The 24,239-nt window shown below is 40.7% G+C and overlaps 2 protein-coding genes and 1 pseudogene across 50 annotated transcripts in view; 1 reads left to right on the top strand and 2 right to left on the bottom strand.

Moving 5' to 3' along the window:
* CDK12 (cyclin dependent kinase 12) overlaps positions 1-10,967 on the bottom strand; it is a 78,784-nt gene extending 67,817 nt beyond the window's left edge. For 43 of the 48 annotated variants that reach the window (XR_011999690.1, XR_011999680.1, XR_003234554.2 and 40 more), the window contains exons 1-2: positions 9,288-10,965; positions 3,300-4,181 (exon numbers count right to left, since the gene is read on the bottom strand). Coding sequence is in view for 2 of the 48 variants with exons in the window: in XM_025995767.2 (XP_025851552.1) it covers positions 3,300-4,181; positions 9,288-10,336 (1,931 nt within the window). In the remaining 46 variants the exon portion in view is untranslated. Of the gene's footprint in view, positions 1-3,299; positions 4,182-9,287 lie in introns of all 48 variants that reach the window. The other 5 variants (XR_011999689.1, XR_011999679.1, XR_011999688.1 and 2 more) reach the window with 2 other exon arrangements.
* A 3,622-nt stretch (positions 10,968-14,589) lies between these two features.
* LOC112918047 (proteasome maturation protein pseudogene) lies at positions 14,590-15,109 on the bottom strand (annotated as a pseudogene).
* A 4,451-nt stretch (positions 15,110-19,560) lies between these two features.
* The window catches only part of MED1 (mediator complex subunit 1), a 29,013-nt gene continuing 24,334 nt past the window's right edge, over positions 19,561-24,239 (top strand). The window contains exons 1-3 of one of the 2 annotated variants that reach the window (XM_025995769.2): positions 19,561-19,766; positions 19,889-20,140; positions 22,247-22,353. In XM_025995769.2, the coding sequence (XP_025851554.1) occupies positions 20,116-20,140; positions 22,247-22,353 (132 nt within the window). In that variant the 5' untranslated portion in view covers positions 19,561-19,766; positions 19,889-20,115. Of the gene's footprint in view, positions 19,767-19,888; positions 20,141-22,246; positions 22,354-24,239 lie in introns of those variants that run through there. The other variant, XM_072747332.1, reaches the window with a different exon arrangement.

Genomic DNA, 24,239 nt, shown 5'->3' on the forward strand with positions numbered 1-24,239 from the left:
GAATTGATAATATTAAAGCATGTAGAATTTTTCTTTAAAATCAGATTTACTAAAAAAATTTAAAAAAATTTTAAAAATCCGATTTACTGGGATCCCTGGGTGGCTCAGCAGTTTGGGGCCTGCCTTCGGCCCAAGGCATGATCCTGGAGTCCTGGGATTGAGTCCCATATCGGGCTCCCTGCATGGAGCCTGTTTCTTCCTCTGCCTGTGTCTCTGCCTCTCTCTCTCTCTCATGAATAAATAAATAAAATCCTCTTAAAAAATTAAAATAAAATCAGATTTACCACTATGAATAGTAATGGAGTCATTCTTTAAAAATAATTTTTTAATTGCATTTGCACCTTCTTAAAAGGCAGAGTATATAATCTTGAAAAATATAAAGAGCTGAAACGCATCATCATTTGAATTACTGATGTTGGGGAAACCCGGGTGGCTCAGTCAGTTAAGCATCTGTCTTTGGCTCAGGTCATGATCCTGGGTCCCGGGATCAAGCCCCACATAGGACTCCCTGCTCCACAGGGAGCCTGCTTCTCCCTCTCCCTCTGCCTGCCACTCCCCCTGCTTGTGCACAAGCGCTCGTGGCACACTCTCTCTGTCAAATGAATAAATAAAATCTTTAACCACATAAGGTTTTTAAAATCTTCCTTTCCAGGGCACCTAGCTGGCTCAATTGGTAGAGCATGAAACTCTTGATCTTAGGGTTGTGAGTTCAAGCCACACACTGGGCATAGAGCTTACTAAAAAAATTAAAGTCTTCATTTCCAATCAATTTTTTTGGAAACCTGGTTCAGCTAGAGTTTACCAGACTTTAGCAGAGTCTATACCACTTTTAAAGGCTTTATCTTTAAAGTACTAAGCCCTTATAAAAAGATCTTTGGAGCATTCAGAATTTAGTATTTTGCTAATGGAATGTTTAGTTCTCATTTTTAATGTATTAATGCAAATTTTTAATAGAAGTTTGTAAAAGTAAATCACTTTTTAAACAACCTGCTTTAGGGGATCCCTGGGTGGCGCAGCGGTTTGGCGCCTGCCTTTGGCCCAGGGCATGATCCTGGAGACCCGGGATCGAATCCCACGTCGGGCTCCCGGTGCATGGAGCCTGCTTCTCCCTCTGCCTATGTCTCTGCCTCTCTCTCTCTCTCTCTCTCTCTCTCTCTCTCTCTGTGACTATCATAAATAAATAAAAATTAAAAAAAAAAATAACCTGCTTTAAGGAGAAAGGGATAACTGATCATATTTCAAGTTGTTTACGTGGGAAGCCTGCTTGTCCTCTTGTCCCCACTCATGCTTTCTCACTCTCCCTCTCAAATAAATAAAATAAATTACTGACATCACTTGGAAAATTATGGAGGTTTAGGAATTAGTCTGGAATGCAAGATCCATGGCACTTACTTTCATGCTTACAATGAAAGTTTGTTGCAATAAAGTGAAACATATCCTAGAGAACAAGAGGGTAGGATCACCTTAGAAAACACCAGTAACACATACTACCATGGCATATGTCATTGATAAATCATATTTGTTTGATGGTACTTGCCTAGCTAGTCCTGTCAAGATATAGAATGTATTTCCTAATGCCTTCCATAAAATCAGATTCATGCTTCAGAAGAATTTCACCTCTCATTATTCAGAGGACCCATCAAAATTAAAGCTCTTCCCATCATCCCATTGTGAATTTATATTCTAATTAGTAAATATTCTACATACTGTTCTTCCACTTCTTATAGGATAACTTTTTTTTTTTTAAGCAGTGCCTTTCAAAATAAACCTGGTTTATTCTTTTCCTAGATTAGGAAAAAAAGAATCCAGCTATAAAAGACATTTTTGGGGACCATAAAGAATATTTAATATTATTATTGATATTTTACCATTAAATCAGTTAAGTTTTTTAGATTTATCTTAAGGAAAATGTTCTTAGAAGAGACACGCTAAAGTATTCTGAAGTAAAGCATCATATCTAAAGTTAAAGCAAATGTAAAAAGTTAACAAGTGATGAATCTTGGTCAAGAGTATAAAGGAATTAATTGTATTATTCTTTAAATTTTTCTACAGCTATTGAAGTTTTCAATGTAGGGGTGCCTGGCTGGTTCAGTTAGTGGAGCATCCAACTCTTGATCTCATGATCTCAGGGTCGTGAGTTTGAGAGCCTCATACTGGGTGTAGAGATTTTTTTTTTTTAAATGGCGGGGGGGGGGGGGGGGGGGATGCCTGGCTGGCTCAGTTAGAGAAGAGTATGCAACTCTTGATCTTGGAATTATAAATCCGAGCCCCACATTGGGTGTAGGTATTACTTAAAAAAAAAAAAAAAAAAATCTTGGGGCACCTGAGTGGCTCACTCAGTTAAAGGCTATCTTTGGTTCAGGCCATGATCCAGGGTCCTGTGATTGAGGCCTGCAGCAGACTCCCTGCTCAGCAGAGAATTTGCTTTTCCTTCTCCCTCTGCCCCTCCCTTGCTTGTGCTTTCTCTCTCTTGCTCTCTCAAATAAATAAAATCTCTAAAAAAAGAAAAACAGGGATCCCTGGGTGGCGCAGCGGTTTGGCGCCTGCCTTTGGCCCAGGGCGCGATCCTGGAGACCCGGGATCGAATCCCACGTCGGGCTCCCGGTGCATGGAGCCTGCTTCTCCCTCTGCCTGCTTCTTCCTCTGCCTGCTTCTCCCTCTGCCTGTGTCTCTGCCTCTCTCCCTCTCTCTCTGTGTGACTATCATAAATAAAGAAAAATTAAAAATAAAATAAAATAAAATAAAAATAAAAAAAGAAAAACAATCCAAAAAGAAAAAAATTTTCTTCAACATAAAAATTTAGGGAGAAAAACACCATTGATTTTTAAAAACTGGAATCAAAAGTTTATCAAATAAAAAAAAAAAAGTTTATCAAATAAACTTATGAAAAAAAAAAACTTATGAAAAAAGGGTTACTAGGCCTCAAACTGTAATTTTCTTTTTAAAAAATATTTATTTATTCATTAGAGACAGAGACAGAGAGAGAGAGGCAGAGACATAAGCAGAAGAAGCAGGCTCCCTATGGGGAGCCCGATGTGGGACTTGATCCCAGGACCACTGGATCACGACCCGAGCCAAAGGCAGATGCTCAACCATTGAGCTACCCAGGTGCCCCTAATTTTCTCCTTCTAAGTAATAATGTTATAAATAAAATCTTTTACACTGACAACCAAATACCAAAAGCATTTCCTATTCATAAAAGTATTTTAAACATCCATATATTAGTTTTGACAGTTTGAGAAAATGAATTACATTTAGATCAAGAGGATAAAGTTTTCCTAGTTAACTACAGGACTTACCTATCCATGTCATCGTCTCCTGGTAATAAGGGCGGGAGGGGCAGAGGAGGCAACGTTGAAGTTTTTAGGTGTGGAATAGCAGCTGTTACAGATACTTGAGTCTTCACAGAAACCTGTGCAAGGGGCTGAGAATTTGCCTGAGAGGACAAAGTAGATGTCCTTGGGTGAGTAGAAGGGGGCAAAGTTGAAGTACTAGAAGTAAGAACCTGACTAAATGCTGGTTGGGGAGGAGGCAGAGGTGGTTGCTGTGGAATAGCTGGTAATGGAGGCAAAGGTGGCAAAGGGGGTGTCTGAGGTGGAGGGGTAGTTGTTGGTAAAGGAGGTGCAGGAGAAGTAACTGTGGGGACAGGTGGAGGGGTCTCCTTTTCTGATGTCTCTGTCTCTTTTGGAGTAACAATCTCCTCTTTCAATACTATGGGTTTAGAGTCTCTTGATCCCTGTGCTTTCAAATCTTTAATAGGATGCTTCTCAGAGTTCTCATCCAACTTTACTTTCCCTGTATCTAAAGAATTTTTGACTTCTGTATTTAGATGTGGTACATTCACCAGTTCAGTATCTGGGGCAGATTTTTCCAATTTTACACCTCTGGTTAACTTTTTAGACTCCAAGCCTGAATCTTTAGCCTCTACTAAACTGTTCTCTTTTCTAGGCAAAAATATAGGTGAACCCTTGGATTCCTTTCCATCCATTTTTGCTGCTGCTGCAGCAGCTGCTCTTTCCTTCTTTTTCCTACTGAGTTCAGCTCCCAAGCTGGAGTTCAATGGAAGCCTGACAGGTGAGATGCTGGAATGTCGACTGCGTGACCCGGATCTCTTCTTTTTACTATGAGAAGATGAGTGTCTTGAATATGCGGGACTTCTACTTCTAGACTTCATGGATTTCCTAGTGGAAAAAGAAAAGCAGTTTAAAATGGGTAGCCTACAGCAATAGGGAGGAAAATACATCAGTTAAACTACAGAACACTGTAACTTAACTCATTTTGAGTAATTTTAACAATCTTAAAAATGAATTAGGTACTATCAGATAATAATGTATCAGAATTGGTTCATTAACTGTAACAAATGTACCATACTAATGTACAATAATAGGAGAAATAGGGTGCGAGGACATATAAGAATTCTTTGTACTATCTTCACAACTTTTTGGTGCATCTCAAACTGGTCTAAAAAACAAAGTTGGGCAGCCCAGGTGGCTTAGCAGTTTAGCGCTGCCCTCAGCCCAGGGCCTGATATTGGAGACCCAGGATCGAGTCCCACATCAGGCTCCCTGCATGGAGCGTTTCTCCCTCTGCCTGTGTCTCTGCCTCTCTCTCTCTCTCTCATGAATAAATAAATAAAATCTTTTTTAAAAAAAAAAAGTTTAGGGATCCCTGGGTGGCGCAGCGGTCTGGCGCCTGCCTTTGACCCAGGGCGCGATCCTGGAGACCCGGGATCGAATCCCACGTCGGGCTCCCGGTGCATGAAGTCTGCTTCTCCCTCTGCCTATGTCTCTGCCTCTCTCTCTCTGTGTGTGTGACTATAATAAATAAATAAAAATTAAAAAAAAAAAAAAAGTTTACTTAAAAAATAGATTACAAGGAACTAAATCCTGCAGGACACATCATGTTTCAATCATACAATACTAAAATTATCCATTACTTATACAACTCATGGAAGGTGGGTGAGTGTTTTTTACCCATGTTGGAAAACACCCATATTCACAATGATTACTTTTTTAGAATTTTAAGTCTGTGAAAAAGTTGGGGCCCTTGGGTGGCTCAGTTGGTTAAGCATCTGCCTTCGGTTTAGGTCACCATCCCAGGGTTCTGGAATTCAGCCCTGTCAGGCTCCTCACTCAGCAAGGAGCCTGCCTCTCCCAGCCCTGGTGCTCTCATGCTCTCTCTCACTCTCCATCTCAATTTTAAGAAACAAAATCTTAAAACAAAAAAAAAAAACAAAAAAAAAACCTCTGATAAAATAAAAACATGATAAAAAAAAAATCATACTTTATACTAAAGGTGAGTTATACCAGTCAGGAAATTAAAAGTAACTAGCATGCTTCACCAAACCCTGTTTCAACTAGAGAGCTATTTAATTGACAGATCCCAAGATTGTTCCTTGTATCCTCAGTCAATAATTAAAGTTGTGCCCATATTAAACAACCCCTAAGATACAAGAATTATTAGGATTTGCAAAATAGATAAGCTGAAAAAATTGTCTTACCAAATGATTTATAAGTTCTCAAAACTATAAAGACTTCTGGTATTTCATACATAAAATGATTTCAAATCAACTTTTTAGGAACTCATAAAGCAAGGTACTGTTGCATGTTCAACTTATTTTCTTCATTATTAAGAATCTAGAAATCTATGAGGTAGATTATTCTAAATTGAAACCCAACCCTCATTAATTCTTTTTGCCTTTTTCATAAAACCTAATGTGCTTTCCCCCTCTACATGAGGGGTAAAAAAAAAATAGCACTAAAAACGTGACTGAAAAAACAATTTGCCCAGTAGTCTAAATAAATTGTTCCCATTCCAGAGCTTCAATATCTCCCTTTATCTTTGGTCACTGGTAGTACTGACATAATTCAAAATTTTTCAAAACAAATAGTGTGTGTGTATATATATATAGTAAGTAATTCATATGATATTAGCCATGGTTTTCTTATACCTACACTGCTTTTTGGAAATTTGCTCCCAAAAGTTAGTTAAAATACAAGTCTTTATTGAAATCAAAGTACTCAGAACAGTAATAACAACATGTATATGTACATGATATAGAATACTGAAAGTGGTTAAATGGATTTACTAAACATTCTTCAGAAAATTAACACTTCTAAATAACTGGCTGACAGTTTTCTCTGACTGAATTAGAGCTGGGATAAAACTACCATCTCTATTATCCCAGGACAAACTTCTAAGGACCTCATGCTCTAAAAACTAGTTTTGTTTTTTTTTTTATTAAAAGATGTTATTTATTCACAAGAGACACAGAGAGAGAGTGGCAGACACACAGGCAGAGGGAGAAGCAGGCTCCATGCAGGAAGCCTGATGTGGGACTCGATCCCAGGACCCCAGGATCACGAAGGCAGGCGCTAAACCGCTGAGCCACCCAGGCATCCCTAAAAACTAGTTTCTTTAATCATTCAGCATTACTAAATCTTTCTAAGGAACTCTGTTACAAACCCTTCAACTTCTGAACAGAGGCTTATTGTTAATAGTAACATCCTGATGGCCATATACTTATGGCATTTTTAGTGATACAGATGCTATATTTGAGGTCCAGATTTCAAGAGTAAAAGTGATGGAGGAGAGAGGTGGCAAGAGGAGACAACCAATAGGTAAATGCGAGCAACAATACAAACTGTTCTCAAAAAACAAATGTATTTTTCCCCTGAATTGAGTTAGGTTCTATTAATGTGAAATGAAATTGCTACTATCACTACTAATTTGAAGGATGCAAAGACCTTGCATTTCTGGCAAAGCATTTTTAGTCTTTTAAAACGATGTTGCTTGTTTAATTTTGACTGTGTCTCCCAAGGAAAAACCACAGAGATACCACAGAAGGATCTGCGTGTTCTACTCTAAGAAAATTTTGTACTTACTGTCTGGAATTCCAAAGAATGAGGAAAAATCTGTAGTGCACACATAAAAACACATAATGCTCTCTAAAACCCAACTAAAAATATGCATGTGACTTTAAAATTATATAATGTTTATATTTGTGTCCTATGCTATCATATTGTGTCTCTAATTCTTTCCTGGCTTATTTTTTACCATTACTGCACAGTTCCAATTAACTGAGAAGAGAGAACTTGAGATATGAATTCAAAAGGAATCACTGCAAAGCAAGTCCTTTCTGAAAGTCGTTTTAGTCTTTCAGCCTCAAGTGCGATTCCATAATCCCAAAACTCACTACAGTAAAAATTCTCAAAACAGCCTTAATGAGATTACCCCCTCAAGAAAACAAGTAATCTGAGAATGTTTCCTTAAACAAGTAAGCTACTTTATAAATGGTACACTTAAGACATCCATTTCACTGTATATAAATTTTACTCACGTCTTCAAAAAAAAAAATCAACTCTAGCTAATGCTATACATAACACTAAAATGCTTACAGTGAAGTATACTAATGTCTATAACTTTGAGAGGAATCAAAACAAAAGATGAGGGGCGGCCCGGGTGGCTCAGCGGTTTAGCGCCACCTTCAGTCCAGGGCCTGACCCTGGAGACCCAGGATCAAGTCCCACGTTGGGCTTCCTGCATGGTGCCTGCTTCTCCCTCTGCCTGGTATCTTCCTCTCTCTCTGTGTCTCATGAATAAATAAATAAAATCTTAAAAAAAAAAGATGATTAAAAAAAACAAAAAAATTTAAAAAAAATTAAAAACCCACAAAAGATGGACTGCTGGAGGGATGGATGGATATGATAAAATATACAGCATATATTAATTGTTGAACCTAGGTAGTACATATATGGATCCTCACTATAATTCTTATAACTTTTCTGTTTGGGATCCCTGGGTGGCTCAGCGGTTTGGCGCCTGCCTTTGGCCCAGGGCGCAATCCTGGAGACCCGGGATCGAATCCCACGTCGGGCTCCCGGTGCATGGAGCCTGCTTCTCCCTCTGCCTATGTCTCTGCCCCTCTCTCTCTCTGTCTCTGTGTGACTATCATAAATGAATAAAAATTAAAAAAAAAAAAAAAACTTTTCTGTTTGATAAATTGTGATGAAATGGGGTTGGGAGGGAGGAGGACGACTAAGGAACTTTTAGCCTCTGACAACTAGGAACTCTGCAGTTTAATTCAAACTGGCTTATGAATAATTATAACTTTTAGTCAGCAAAAATTACTCACATTGACATACAAAAGACGTGCATGGATTTTTACAAATAGCATAATTTCTCCACTAGCATTGTACACATTTCCTTGCTCATAGATGGAATTTACTGTCTTCCTCCAGGTAACCAGGAACTGTGCTATATATTTCACATTTATTAGCTAACTTAATTCTCACAACTATGCTAGAAGTAGGTAGTTATTATTCCCATTTTACTACGAAGAAACATGGGTAAGGAGAAATTAAATTATTTGTCAAAGTTCACAAAGCAAGATTAGGATTCCGTTCAGGTATAACTTCAAAGCCCATGTTCTTTGTGGACAAAGGTGAGTCCACCAAGAGGAAGGTACATCTCATCATCTAGGAATAAGAACATAGTTTTCAGTAGTAATTCATTTCAACAATTAAATTTCAAACTAACATGCCTTTCTCGTTAAAATATCATGGTAAAGGCACTACCACTAGTTTTTTAGAGAAAGATTTTGAAAATTGCCAGTGGTCACAGGGTAGGTCAATGGTGATGATGTAAAGAAAATCAAATTATCCTTAGAACCAATTTTTGCTAGGCTATACACCAACAAAAAGAAAAAGGACTAAATAGCTGAACTCCAGTAAAAACATCAGTTAAAACCAGAGTTATCAAAACACTGTCAATGAAGAAATAAACTTACAGCCCTGGAGACTCAGTGGACAGCACACACTCAAATGATAAATGACTTAGGCAAATGGCCTCAAAATTATACAAATGAAAATTTATAGTTTCTTACATCTTCAGTGAGGTCCAATAAGGTCTAAAGCATGAACACCAAGGTGATTTTAAAACATTCAAAACAATGCAACAGAAATTGCTAGACAAGCTATGAGATAAACTCAGTTATCAACTCTGTGTACTCAAGAAGCAGGAGCCTATGGTTTTTCTCACAGGAGCTTACAACTGACGATCTCACCACTGAAGTACCTACCTTTAGTAGTTTTAGACATGTGAACTCTCCACTTCTCAAATTCTGGGTTAAGAGAAGACCAGATTCAACTACTTGAATAACTAGTCAATAGCAAATTGTTCTAGTTAACGAGGAAGACTGGGGGCTTCAACAAAACGTTAACATGACTAATTGCCAGTTCCTCAAGACCCAGCCTAAGTAAGAAAGGGCTGTTAGACAAATAACTCACCTGGGGAGTGGACTCCGACTCAGAGACCGTTTGCTCATGAAAGGGCTGCTAGACCGTCTTCGACCATAGGGACTAGGTGATCTCCCACTGTAAGAGCCACTCCTTTCATAGCTGGAAGAACGTCTCCGACTATAGGGACTCACAGACCTTTGTCGTCTACTGTAGGGACTCGGTGACCGGGTGCTTGACTGGTAGGCCGAAGGCTCCTTGTAAGGAGGGCTAATTGACTGCCTTCTTGAGGTACTTCCAGGACTCTTCTTGTAGGAGTCATAATTGCTAGAGGTGTGAGATCTTGGGGGACTAAGGTCATAATCTTGGCCATAGGAAGCTCCCGAGGGGCTATCATCTTGCTTGGGGCTGTCAGACCATTTTCTATGGGGACTCCTGGATCTCCGTTTGGGGCTGTCTACTGTTTTGTAGCTTTTGGGTGTTTCCCTCTTCCGATGACTTTTACTCCGGTCTTTGTGCCCAGACTTCAACTCACGTTCTTTCCGTGTCTTCTCCTTATGAAGTTTGGATGACCTGGATTCCTTGTTGCTGCTGCTTTTGGATATCTGTGCCTTCCCATAGTCCTCATTCTCCTCATTTGAACGCTTTGAACTTCCTGATATCCGGTCCTTCATCGATCCCGATTTGCTGGAGACTTCCTGGTTTTTCTCTTTTTCTGTTTGTTTAGTTTTTAATAAGTCCCGGGAACGTCTATGCTGGTGGTGACGATGTTTGTGCAGACGGTCACTCCGATCAGTCCCACGACGTTCATCATTCTCCCTCCTGTCTAGTTTGAAGGCCATGTCGTCAGAGAAGGTATCTGAATCAGAGCTGATGTCATCATACTCCACCAGAGGTTTGATAATTGTACCCAAAGGTGCTGCTTCGGGGGTCACCAACCCCATGTCTTTGGAGTGCTTGGATTTATGCCGCTTGTGCTTCGACACCAAGCGGTGACGCTCTCTGCTGTTGGAGCTGCCACCTCCCGATGACGGCTGCAAAGTTCCAGAAGCTCCTCCACTCCCGTCCTTCTTGCCCCCATGTCTCTCTGGATTGGGCATTCCCTTTCCCCTACCCGCAAAAAGGGAAAAAAGTTCCCCAGCACTCCCAAAAGTAACCCCCACCCTCCCCCCCAACCCCACGCCTACCAAAGAGCCCCTAGAAGGGGGTGGGGAGGGAAGGGACAGTAGCCCAGGCTCCTCCTCCCTCCCGACTCCTCAGCACCCTCCTACATGAGGTAGGGGGTGAAGGAGCCAGGAAAGAAATGAGAGTTCCTCAGCAGTAGAGTTGCGAGACAACGGGTAGCTGCTCAAGTCTGTTTCCCTTCCTCCCCCCGCCGAGCCAATCCTCAGGCCCCAGCGCCGGGGAGGTCGAGGAAGTAGGAAGCCGACGGCCCTGGGCAGTGGGGCCGACTCCGGCTCTGGGGCCCTGTGAAGACTGCGCGGGCCCTTCCCCTACCCGGTAGCCCGGCTCGGGGCGGCTTCCTGTCGCTGGGGTCCCGCGGCCTAAGTGCCTCACGCCCCCTTTGTCCCTCGCTCCTGAGGGAGCCCCTCTTCTTGCCTCCGCCTCACCTCAACACCTCACACACTCACTCGCTCCCTCACACAGACTCAGTCACACACTAGGTTAAACCGAAACGGCACTTAGAGGAGGGGGGAGGGGGAATCCCAGGAAATACCGCGAGAATCCCTGAGCTCTCGCGGTATTTCGTGCTTCCCTTTCACCTCTCACCACGGCTTGCTTAAACAACGCGAGAGTAGGTCCTGAACAAGAAACGCGTTCCGCCAGATTCTCGCGATAAGCTCCCGCTCTCCATTTGAGCAAAGCTTTATTGAAACGGTGGCAGGAATTTTTTTTTTTATTCAAAACTTTATTGGTAACTCATTGAACAAATAGCGGCAGGCTCCGGCACAAAACTAGCTTTGCATACTTTATAACAACTCTTTTAACTACCAGGATGGAAATATTGTCAACAGGACAAAGGGCGAATGTGGGGACATTTCAACCCCAGTCCCTAAGTATTAATAATTCTTCCCACTTAAATAGCGTGTACCACGCGCGTTATGTCTAATTCTCACTATCCTGCAAAACGCGGTATCCTCTTCCCTATTTTACAGATAGGAAACTCAGAGTCACAGAAGTTAAATAACTTACTCAAGGTAACAAAGCTAGTCCAGCAACTGCCAAAAACGAGATTCAAATTAACGTCTATCACCAAAGCATAGCTCTTATATAGTGTGGCATTCCTCTCATTACTCTGTTTAAAATCTTAACCCGAAAACCCATCACCTCTTGGGATCATCTGTGGCTTTTCTAGAATCATTTAGCCTTTTATCTTCACACAGAAAATTAAATTATTGAACAAGTAAAAGTATTCATGAGCAAGAAAAAATAAAATATCCCTGCCCTTCTTTTTTTTATTTTTCAAAACTCTGCCCACGTTAGCCCATTCCATCTTCACAACAATCATCTGAAATAGGATTGTATATGTGAGGAAACTAAGGTACTGAGAGGTTAAATGACATCCAAAATTCTTGTTTTCGGGGATCCCTGGGTGGCTCAGCGGTTTAGCGCCTGCCTTTGGCCCAGGGTGTGATCCTGGCGTCCCGGAATCGAGTCCCACGTCGGGCTCCCTGCATGGAGCCTGCTTCTCCCTCTGCCTCTTTCTCTCTCTCTCTCTGTCATAAATAAGTAGATAAATCTTTTAAAAAAATTATTGTTTTCTTCATCAAATTTATCTATGAAGGGCGCCTGGGTGGCTCCATGGTTGAGCGTCTGCTGTGATCCTGGGGGCCTGGAATAGTCTCACATGGTCCCTGGAGTCTGCTTCCCCCTCTGCCTATGTCTCTGTGTCCCTCATGAAAAAATAAATAAAAACTTTTTAAAAATTACCTATGATACTTTAAGGCCCTTCTCTGTGAAATAATGTCCTTTCTCATAAGGCCATCAAGCCAATATAGAGAAAATATTCATACCAAAAGATCTAAGATGATAAATGCCATAAGAATAACACAGAGCACTGCAAAGGTTCTAAAGAAGGCTGGGAAAAAAAAAAAAAGAAAAACAAAACAAAAAAAAAAAAACAAAAAAAAATAAAGAAGGCGGGGAAAAAAATAATAAAGAAGGCTGGGAGTGTTAAAAAATTCTATAAATGTAGGGCAATTGAGTTGGGCCATGAAGATTAAGTAGGATACATATATGCAAAGATGGGAAGGTCAGCCAATAAATTAGGTACGAGAAAACACCTTGAACAAATGCAGAAGAAGCTACTCTCAAAATCACTCCCTGGGGGTCCCTGGGTGGCTCAGTTTGTTAAGCATCTGCCTTTGGCTCATGATCCCAGGGTCCTGCAATTGAGCCCAGATTTGGGCTCCCTGCTCAGTGGGGAACCTGCTTCTCCCTCTCCCTCTGCTCCCCCATTAGTGCTTGCTGTATCTCTCTAGTGCTCTCTGTCAAATTAATTAATTAATTAATTAATTAAATAAAATATTTTTTAAAATCACTTCCTAAAAATGTTCTTGTTACTTTCAGTCACATGGGTACCAAAAAAATTTTTTTTAACATAAATGTTTGAGTCCATAAATGCTGGCTAAAAATGAAAAAAGATAAACTTTTTTTTTTAAAGATAAACTTTTTAATTAACCATGGTAGAAATTTTATTTTTATTTTTTTAAAAAAGATTTATCTATTCAGGAGAGACACAGAGAGATGGAGGCAGAGACACAGGCAGAGGGAGAAGCAGGCTCCTCACAGGAACCCTAGATTCTGGGATCACGACCTGAACCAAAGGCAGCTGCCCAACCGCTGAGCCACCCAGGCATCCCAACCGTGGAAAAAGATTTAATGCCATCAAGAAAAAAATAAAAAGATAGAATTAAGTACTGGGACTCAGGTATGGTAACGCCTTATTCATTGCTGCAAGAGAGCCTGGATATAAAATAGTTCCCACCAGTGTTTGATATGATGATATGGTGTGAGACTTAATGGCCCATTAGATGAAATGACTGAGCTACCAACCAAATACTGGCATGAGTTTGGCAAAAGTACTCTGTTTTTTTCATATCTATTAAATGAGATCAGGTTGGTTTTTTTTTTTTTTTTAAGATTTTATTTATTTATTCACAAGAGACAGAGAGGCAGAGACACAGGAAGAGGGAGAAGGCTCCATGCAGGGAGCCCGATGTGGGACTCCATTCTGGGTCTCCAGGATCACACCCTGGGCTGATGGCAGGCGTTCAACCGCTGAGCCATCCACACACCCTGATTTTATTTATTTATTAATGAGAGAAACAGGGGATCCTCCGGTGGCTCAGCGGTTGGTGCCTGCCTTTGGCCCGGGGCACGATCCTGGAGTCCCGGGCGCGATCCTGGAGTTCCGGGATCGAGTCTGAATCGGGCTCCCTGCATGGAGCCTGATTCTCCCTCTGCCTGTGTCTCTGCCTCTCTCTCTGTCTCTCTGTGTCTATCATGAATAAATAAAATAAATAAATCTTTAAAAAAAAATGAGAGAGAGAGAGGCAGAGACATAGGCAGAGGGAGAAGCAGATGCCCCAGCAGGGAGCCTGATGCAGGATTCAATCTCAGGATCTTGAGATCATGACCTGAGCCAAAGGCAGATGCTCAACCACTGAGCCACCCAGGCATCCCTAAATGATATTAAATTTTTGACCCAGGATGTACCCATACTCATGGTAAAATGGAAAAGTGGGGACAGAAGAAGGAATTATGGCAATGTGTCAAAATCTTGAATAACATTTATCATGTAATTTAAAGAGCAGTTGAAACTCTTTTTTTATAATGAAGATTTATTTTTTATTTTTTTGAAGATTTATTTTTAAATAATAATGGAATTTGTTCAGGGATACGGTGTATGTACATGAGTATTCTAATTTTTTCAATTTAATCATTTTGTGATATATAAATTTATGCATTACAACAGTGTAATCAACATATGTTGGTTGATTTTTCATTTTAAAGACAAGAGCAAGGGCACCCCGGGTGGCTCAGCGGTTTAGCGCCACCTTCAGTCCAGGGCGTGATCCTGGAGATCCGGGATGGAGTCCCAGGATGGGCTCCCTGCATGGAGCCTGCTTCTCCCTCTGCCTGTGTCTCTGCCTCTCTCTCTCTCCGTCTCATGAATAAATAAAAATTTTTTAAAAGGCTATTGTTTTCATATAAATTGGGTGTTTTAAAATTATGTCCTTTAGTGCTTCAATTGTCACATGGCCATAAACCAAAGACCAAATAATTTCAAATGATCACAAATACTATTTAGGCAAAAATTCTAATGTGTCCATTCTTTTAATGCTGTATACATCAAATTATAGTAAAAAGATGACTATAAACAACATGCAGCCCCTCTATATTCATAAACACAACAGATTACAGTAAACCGAGTTTATATTCCACCATCAAGTGTGGTTCTCCCATTAGTTCACTTTGTGAAGGGTCATTAAGAATATCTTCAAATCCAGTAGTCTCATTATTACCCCTCCAATATCCAGTGAATGGTTTGAACTTGGAAGAAATGGAAGACGCTGAACCTGCTGCCCGGCCTTGAATTCCATTTGTAATTTTAGTGGAACAAACAGAACCTGAATGTTTCTTAGTGTAGAAAAATCCATTTTATCTTGGTTGAGCTGGAAATTTTTTTCTGATAATTCAAGAGGATGACTGGGCAAAAGTTCATTTTTCACACAAGGGAGACCTTTTCGAAGATCATGCTGTTCAAAATGTCCACTTACTGAAAGTTCAGTAACTGGAATACTGTCCTTCAGCTGAGATCCAAGTCCTCTGGCATTCATCTTCCCTTGCTCTGTGAGCAGCCGCTGGGCCCTATTTGAAACTTTTTAAATTATCTGCGGGCTCCTACTGAAGACTGTAGACTTGTAATGGATAAATGAATGAGTGAATGAAGATTTTCCTGAATTTTTATGACTTATTTCTGTAGCACTGTTCAATTTTCCACAAACTCTTTTAAGTCTGTCAATAGATATTAGTTTAACAAATAACCCCGGGAGGTGGCCAAGATGGGTATTACCACATGCATCTAAAGGTTGAAACTAAGACTCAAGAGTTGGAATACATTCCCATTAAGTGTTAAGAAGTGCCAGGATCAGGGATAGCTCTTTCTTTAATCTTAGACCAGTACTCTTTCTGTTCTAGCACACTTTCTCTTTTTGGTGGATGCAATTCTACTCTAAGGTCAATAATATCTCAACAAAGCTGGAAAAAATGTCTACTCTAGGAAATATAGTTTTGTTCAAGTGTTTAAATACAAAATTAAGTGTAAACTGCAGAAATTTGTCCAAGAATTTGTGAAAATAGCACTTTTATAAAATAAGGGTTGCTTCACTCTACAGAAAAACTTTGAACTCAGAAATTCCAGGACTACACAATTTGCTTTATTTGCATGACCTCCCAGGGCAGGGAGTCAGGGCAACTTTATGAACCTCAAGGTAATCAGTCAGATGAACACCATACTTTCCCTGTAAATCCCTCAGCAATTCAGAAAGCTTCTCTTTAGGCTGTACTCAAGAGGAAATATTTAACTAAAGTCAATAACTCCCCCAACCCTGCCCTAGATCAATTTATTAGTTTAGATTTTAGGTTTTGAAGAGTCCTCTGAAATCCCCCTCAAAGCTTAGTCATTTAAAATTTGACCAGTGTTCCTTTTTGCCATATACAAAGATCGCTCCTATGTGCATCTTAGATGATTTTCTTGTTTAATGACATGTCTCTCCCTATCTTTACTTTTGGAGTACAAATTTTTCAATAATGTCATTTTACCTGCATTTTGAAAAAGATTATTTATTTATTCATGGGAGACACAGAGAGAGGCAGAGACATAGGCAGAGGGAGAAGTGGCTCCTCAGGGGGAGCCCGATGTGGGACTCGATCCCAGGACCCTGGATCATGCTCTGAGCCAAAGGCAGATGCCAACCACTGAACCACCCAGGCGCCCCTTATCTGTATTTTCAAATGAGAAATAACTTCTTATTCTATTCTGTGACCAGAATTTGATAAAATTTATTTTATTTTCAAGCTTATAAGGTTTAAAATTACCTAGCTATAGTTGATATAGACATTATTTTTTTTTTTGATATAGACATTATTGTGTATAGTTTCCATGAGAAAATGTAGCTGTATATCTAATATTGATATTTGGGGCACAATTATAAGTTAACAAAAAATTTTTGAGTAACTGATTTTTGTGACCAATCATGTTTTCAGAACCTTATTATCAAGTGAGTGCATCGAAGTTTGGGGCTCTGTTTTCGTGTTTATATTACCAGCTCCTAGTTATTACACAACTATTAGGATTCCTTAGACGCTTGTCAGCATTTTAAATATTAATTATCTTTGAGGGGGTGCCTGGGTGGCTCAATCTGTTGAATATTTGGCTCTTGATTTCAGCTCAGGTCATGAACCCAGATTCCTGGGTCGAGCCTTGTGGCAGGTTCTGCACTCAGCAGAAAGGCTGCTTGAAGATTTTCTCTCCCTTTCCGTCTGTGCCTCCCTCATTCATGCACATGCACTTGTTCTCTCAAATACATAAATCTTAAAAAAAAGTAAATATTATCTTTGAATAATTTTCACTTGGATAAAATGCTCTCTGTACCTCATCAATTTTAAGGTTGCTAGATTTACATTATATATTTTTATTATTTATTTATTTATTTATTTATTTATTTATTTATTTATTTATTTATTTATGAGAGACAGAGAAAGGGAGAAAGAGAAAGAGGCAGAGACACAGGCAGAGGGAGAAGCAGGCTCCATGCAGGGAGCCTGATGTGGGACTTGATCCCCGGTCTCCAGGATCACACCCCCGGCCGAAGGTGGCGCCAAACCGCTGAGCCACCCTGGCTGCCCTATTTTCTTTTTTTTAAAGATTTTTTTTATTTATCTATTTGAGAGATAGTACAAACAGCGGGAGGGGCAGAGGGAGAAGGAAAAGCAGACTCCCTGCTGAGCAGGAAGCCAGCTATAGGGCTGGATCTGGGACTGAGCCAAAGGTAGATGCTCAACTGACTGAGCCACCTAGATGCCCCGAAACACTTTTTTATATTAAGAATATTAATTGATTATCTGAAATTCAAATTTAACTGAGTGTTCTGTATTTTATCTGGCAACCCTATCAGTTTATACCAGCAATATGTAATGAGTCTCTAACGTGTGTTAGGGGCTGGTCTAGGCAATGTCACTAGACAGTAGTGAAAGAAGTAGACCCAGTACAACCTTCCTGGAGATAGCAAACTAACAACGAAGACAGGCATTTAACCATCATGTACTTAATACATTTCAATGTATTATGCATTAATACTTTTAATTACTATTAAGTAATAGCAATGAAAGTGCTTTTTTTTTTTTAAGATTTTATTTATGTATTCATGAGAAACAGAGAGGCAGAGACAAAGGCAGAGGGAGAAGCAGGCTCCATTCCATGCAGGGAGGCTGACATGGGACTCGATCCCGGGTCTCCAGGATCACACCCTGGGCTGAAAGCAGCCCTAAACCGCTCAGCCACCCAGGCTGCCCTGAAAGTGCTATTAAAGAGAAGTTGGAGGAACACCTGAGTGGTTTAGTTGATTAAGCATTGGACTCTTGATTTTGGCTCAGGTCATGAGCTCAGGGTTGGGACATCTAGCCCAGTGTTGGGCTCTGTGCTCAGCTTGGGGTCTGTTGCAGATTCTTTCTTCCTCTCTCTCTGCCTCTCCTCCCAACATTGAGCATGCATGCACACACACTCTCTCAAAAATAAAATAAAATCTTAAAAAAAAGAGAGAAATTTGAAATAATGTAACAGAGGACTTGATCAAGTCAGGGGTTAGAGAAGACTTCTTTATAGTCTAGAAGAAGACAATTAAATTGACATCTGAATAAGAAGGCCTTAGTGAGGTGAAGGAGTCAGGTAGAGGAAGGCCTCTCCCAGCAGTTAAAAAAGGCCTGTTCAAGGAACTTGGGAGGAGAGTGCAGCAATTTTCTGCATGAGAAAGAAAGCTAGCATGGCTGGGGATTGGCAACCGGTGAGGTGGGTCTAGGAAGGTTTTTTTTTTCCCCTAGGAAGGTTTTGTAGACCCAGTAAAACATTTGTCTACTGGGCTCCAGGAGGTAAGCTGTGGAAATTCAGAAATGAAGGCAAAATCCTGCCCCAAGAAACTCCCTATGTAGTGACTAAAGGAATGAGGGTAAAGAGGAAAAGATAAAAAATAAAATTTGAATTCTACTTCCGAGAGCATAGTTATAGATATCTTTGTGGTAGTAAACGTGTTCCCAGACGCTTCCAAAGATTTGTTCTTGGGATCCCTGGGTGGCACAGCGGTTTGGCGCCTGCCTTTGGCCCAGGGCACGATCCTGGAGACCCGGGATCGAATCCCACGTCAGGCTCCCAGTGCATGGAGCCTGCTTCTCCCTCTGCCTGTGTCTCTCCCTCTCTCTGTGACTATCATAAATAAATAAAAAGAAAACAAAGATTTGTTCTTATTAAATTTACACTGCTGTGCCCGCTCACCTGAACTGCAGTTGTCTGCTGGAATGGCTTTGGAGGATGTTTGAATAGCATTTTTGAAATATGGAAAAATTCTGAGACTGAAAGCCAGTAGAAATCCACTACTTAGTATCCTTACAGTGAACTAGGTAAAATCCAACTTTACAGCGGCTATTTTCAAAGATTTGTTTGGAAAAAGAACATTAAAAACAAAACAAAACAAAACCAAGCCTTAACTACGTTGAGAACTTCCACCAAATGGTAGTTTTGTATTTTAGCCTGGTCCTTCAGTTCCAGTGGCCATAAACTTCTCATCATTACTCCAAATTCCTCCACGTGAGGAGACAGGACTGCGCATTCTTTGTATTGTGGAGTACAAGCTAAACTGCTTGTTTTACTATGATTACCAGATAGAACACTAGTAGTCATACACCTTAGTATATAATTAAAAGCATCCGATGCTCTGCTACAAGTTCACCTTAATTTAAAATCTCCCAGATCTTAAAAAAAAAAAAACCCAAAAAAACAAAAAACCGTTATTGCGTGAGAAATATTTCTGAAATTTGAGGAAAAAATTGGGAAATGGGAATTAAGTGAATTGGGCTGGCTTGGAACGCTGTGTTACAAAGACCCAATACCATTTTCATGTTTCCACCTAGCATCTCAATAAAGCGTATTATCTTTTATTTTATTTATTCACGAGAGACAGAGAGAGAGAGAGACAGAGACACAGGCAGAGGGAGAAGCAGGCTCCATGCAGGGAGCCCGACATGGGACTCGATCCCCGGGTCTCCAGGATCACACCCCGGGCTGAAGGCGGCGCTAAACCGCTGAGCCACCCGGGCTGCCCAGCGTACTATCTTCAACAAAATATTTCTGGTACCTATATTCTTTGAAATGCTAGTCAGTAAAGAGATCCCAGGATTTTAATTTACGAACTCCTTTGCCACTCGGAAGCGAGGCTGAGCGCTAGGAGACGGCAAACACGGTACTCGAGAGCAGTAAGTAAACCTTAAGATGACCGAAAGCTAAGGGAAGGCGTGATTAGGCGAATCTCGCGAGAAGCACTGCATTCACTATTTCGCGATATTTTGGTGCCCAGCCTTTTTCCTGTCTCTCGCAGGATCACGGTTAATCTCGCGATATTTGGGAAGTTCCGTTGGGAAGATGGCGGCGGCCGGGAGCACCCTTCTCTTCTTGCCGCCGGGGACTTCAGACTGAGCCTTCCCGGGAAGAGTGGGGACGGTTGGTCCCCTGCGTCCCGGGAGCCCGAACCAACTTGGTTCCCTCGTTAGTGGTGGGGAAGGGTTTATCCTCTTGTGTAGGACTCAGGACCTCCCCACCGTCAGGATGAAGGCTCAGGGGGAAACCGAGGGTGAGTGACTTGAGGGGGAATGCAGGGGGCGGGACGCAGCTTGGGGGAGCCAATCTGTGAGAGGAGCTGGGGGGGGGGTGGCCCGATGCCTCTGCAGGGGCAACGCTCCTGAGGTCGTGGAGTCCAGGAGGCGGGATAGCTTCTGACTGTGCCTTCGTTGGTGATGCAAGGATCTGAGTCTCGGGTGATGGGGGCTCTCAACTTCTATGAAGGTTTCCTGCATAGCTAGGGACAATCAGTTGGGCCTCGGAACGTTTTTAGCCTAAAGTTGATGGAAGACCAGGCGAGTGAATCTAAAACCTGCTTACACCTCGTTTCAGAAGAGATATCTGAATAATGATATTAAAAAAATACAGAGCTGTGTGTCAAATATCGGAGAATGTTTTGGCGTGAATGAAATGATTAGGACCTTATGATTTTAAGAGCTAGTAGTTCCATGGAACGTTACAGTGTCCAGACTTACACTATTGTATGTTTATAAAATGCGTTGAATTTCATCCTTTCAATGGCTGGACTAACTCACAACTGCTGAAAAACAACTTTTCTGTGGAACCTTACTTAGATTCTCTAAAGTTCTACACTCTTAAATGCTTCCTTAGCATTTTGGATATAGTTTTGTTAATAAGGATCACTGTATTTTTTTTTTTTTTTTTTTTTTTTTTTTTAAGGATCACTGTATTAATGTTTACCCATCTTCTCCACTTTGAGCACCTTGTCTTACGCATCGTTGTGTAGTACCTGGCACAAAAAGTGTTTGATCATTCGTGTAAAGTATTTATCATCAGGCTTCTCAAGGAAAAGGGAGGGGAGTGTATTTTAAAGGAGAGGAAGAAGAAAGGTATAATCCTTGGGTGCAGAGGATTGGTGAATGTAAAATGGAAACTTGATGAGGCAGGAATTTTGTCTAGTTTGCTCAATTCTATATCCCCAGCACATAAAATCATGTGTGAATGAGTCTTGAAAGTGGGAATTGCCAACAATGTGTCCAGAACTGTAAGCTGGCTGAAACAGTCCCCAAACCGGTTTTCCAGAAGATGAGGACATTGGAGGAAGGAATTTGAATCTTGATTTAGAAAATGTCACTGCCTTAACCCTGATTGCTGAGATTATTCATCTTTCAATGCCAATATCAACTGTCACCTTTTCTGTAATCTCCCCACAACTAATAATGAGATTTTCCTTTTTTGTGTTTCAATTGTAATGTGTCTTTTTTTAACAGCATATCTCATTTTGCTTTCTGTGATGGTTATTTCCACGTTAACTTATGCACACCCCTTCACAGATACCATCTCAGGTGTATTGAGTTTTTGCATTGCCAGTGGTCTCTATAACAGGTCCTAAGAAGTGTAAGAATTAGAGGAAGAATCACCCATATTTCAAAAGTAAAAAATTTAATAGAAATAAAGCTATAGTTCAGTAGTAAAATAACAAAAATTCAAAAATAAAAATTATAATTCAGTAATAAAAATTAGGAAGGCTGGAGAGCATAAGATCTTTGTTCACTCATAGCCCAGGAAACTGAGGACTTTTCCACCTTTCTCTTAGCTCTGCTAGAAGCTCATCCTTTAGTCATTGACATATTTCCTATCCATATAGTTTTAGTTTGAATTCAAACAGGAAAAATGAAAATGGCAAATACAGCCTATTTTCTTGATAATACTTCTATATTGTTCTCTTAGAATTACATCAAAGTCTGCATTTCACATTGAAAACCAACTAACCAAAGTAAGGCCATGTTCAAATGTATGCTTTTCGTATATCATGCAAGGGATTCATGCATATCATGAAATGATTTTGTCACTAACCCCAAAACAGTCTTGTAGTCTTGACCCCAAAACATGGTTAGAGGTGGTTCTTTTTTTGGTTTTCATTAAAAGACTGGATAGAAATCAGTTATGTTCTGTGGTGCTCATTAGTTTAGAACCCAATTTCTGTGTCATTTTGTTATTAAAAGTAAATAATTTGTATGTTTTGAAGTAAATGGTATTGAAATATATTTCAACTGAGTTCTTACCAGGTTGAAGTGTGGGAGTTTCTTTTGCAAGAAAGATTGTGGAAGGTCTGGAAAGGAAAGTTTCTAATAATGTTTTCTGATTTATATCGTAGAATCGGAGAAGCTGAGTAAGATGAGTTCTCTCTTGGAACGGCTCCATGCAAAATTTAACCAAAATAGACCTTGGAGTGAAACCATTAAGCTTGTGCGTCAAGTCATGGTGAGGATTAATGTAGTGGATAAAGTGTTATGCTTAGATAATTATTTAATAAGCTAAGCTCCCTGTGTAAATTTTTTTCAAACTAGTTATTATAGGGTATCTCCTCAGTTTTTTTGAGAGAGAGAGAGAGGTGGGCAGGGAGTAGGTTGGGGGGTCCGTCAGAGGGAGAAGGAAAGAGAGACTCTTAAAGGACCCTGAGATCATGACCTGAGCCGAAATTAAGAGTCAGACCAACTGAGCCACCCGGGCACCTCAAGCCACTTGATTCTAACGAAATAGTATTTTCATTGTATATATACTACTAATAGAGTTTGCGATTGATTTTTTTTTTTAAGATTTTATTTTTCATGAGAGAGAGAGAGAGAGAGAGGCAGAGACATAGGCAGAAGGAGAAGCAGGCTCCATGCAGGGAGCTTGTTGTGGGATTCAATCCCGGGACTCCAGGATCATGCCCTGGGCTGAAGGTAGGTGCCAAACTGCTGAGCCACCCTGGGATCCCACAATTGATTTTTAAAAAATTTTTTTTTAAATTTTATTTATGATAGTCATACAGAGAGAGAGAGAGAGAGGCAGAGACACAGGCAGAGGGAGAAGCAGGCTCCATGCACCGAGCCTGATGTGGGATTCAATCCCGGGTCTCCAGGATCACGCCCTGGGCCTTTAAAGGCAGGCGCCAAACCTCTGCGCCACCCAGGGATCCCGATTTTTTTAAAGATTTATTTATTTTAGAGAGCTCAAGAGAGCATGAGCGCAGGGGGGAGGGGCAGAGGGAGAGGGAGAAGGACTCAAGCAGGCTCTGTGCTTGGGCTGAGATCACGGCCTGAGCCAAAACGAAGAGTTGGATGCTAAACTGACTGCGTCACACAGGCCTCCCTGGAGTTTGTGATTGATTCTTAATTAGCTTCACCTGTTCACTCTGTCTACCTTTTCCTCTATAGTACTGTTTTTTGAATCATTTCCCAGTATCAGGAGCCCTTAAGTGAAGACAGGGCATAGGAACTGGCTATTTAAAGTTCATCCATGATTCCAGTGGTAGTCAAATGATGTAGGAAAATTTAACTTCAATGATTTGACCTGGGCAGTGTTATATGGGTGTGTTCACTTTGTGATAATTCATCGATCTTTTCACTTAAGAGCCATATACCTTTTTTTTTTTTTTTAATTTTTATTTATTTTTGATAGTCACAGAGAGAGAGAGAGAGAGGCAGAGACACAGGCAGAGGGAGAAGCAGGCTCCATGCACTGGGAGCCTGACGTGGGATTCAATCCCAGGTCTCCAGGATCGCACCCTGGGCCAAAGGCAGGCGCCAAACCGCTGCGCCACCCAGGGATCCCCATATACCTTTTTTGTAAATGTTATTTATATTTCAATGAAAGTTCCACTCCTCCCCACCAAATCTTACTTTGAGTACAGAGTAAGTTCGGTTTAGTAGATTTATTAGTGTTAAAACTGATCATATCTAAAAAAAAAATAAAAATAATAAAATGGGGATCTCTGGGTGGCGCAGCGGTTTGGCGCCTGCCTTTGGCCCAGGGCGCGATCCTGGAGACCCAGGATCGAATCCCACATCAGGCTCCCAGTGCATGGAGCCTGCTTCTCCTTCTGCCTATGTCTCTGCCTCTCTCTCTCTCTCTCTCTGTGACTATCATAATTAAATTAAAAAAAAAAAATAATAAAATGATCATATCTGTATAGCCCTAGTAAAAGAACTAAATTTGCTATCAAAAGACTTACTTTGGACAAATTATTGACTCTGAGTTTCCTCATCTGGAATGCAGAGGCACGTAGTATCAGCTTACTTTTCCACTAGTTTTGTTGTAAGAATCAAGTGAGATAATGCATATTAAATTGTGTGTTGCTAAAAGATTTCTGTAACTGCAAATTT

The sequence above is a fragment of the Vulpes vulpes genome, chromosome 2 (assembly GCF_048418805.1).
Source record: "Vulpes vulpes isolate BD-2025 chromosome 2, VulVul3, whole genome shotgun sequence".
NCBI lineage: Eukaryota > Metazoa > Chordata > Mammalia > Carnivora > Canidae > Vulpes > Vulpes vulpes.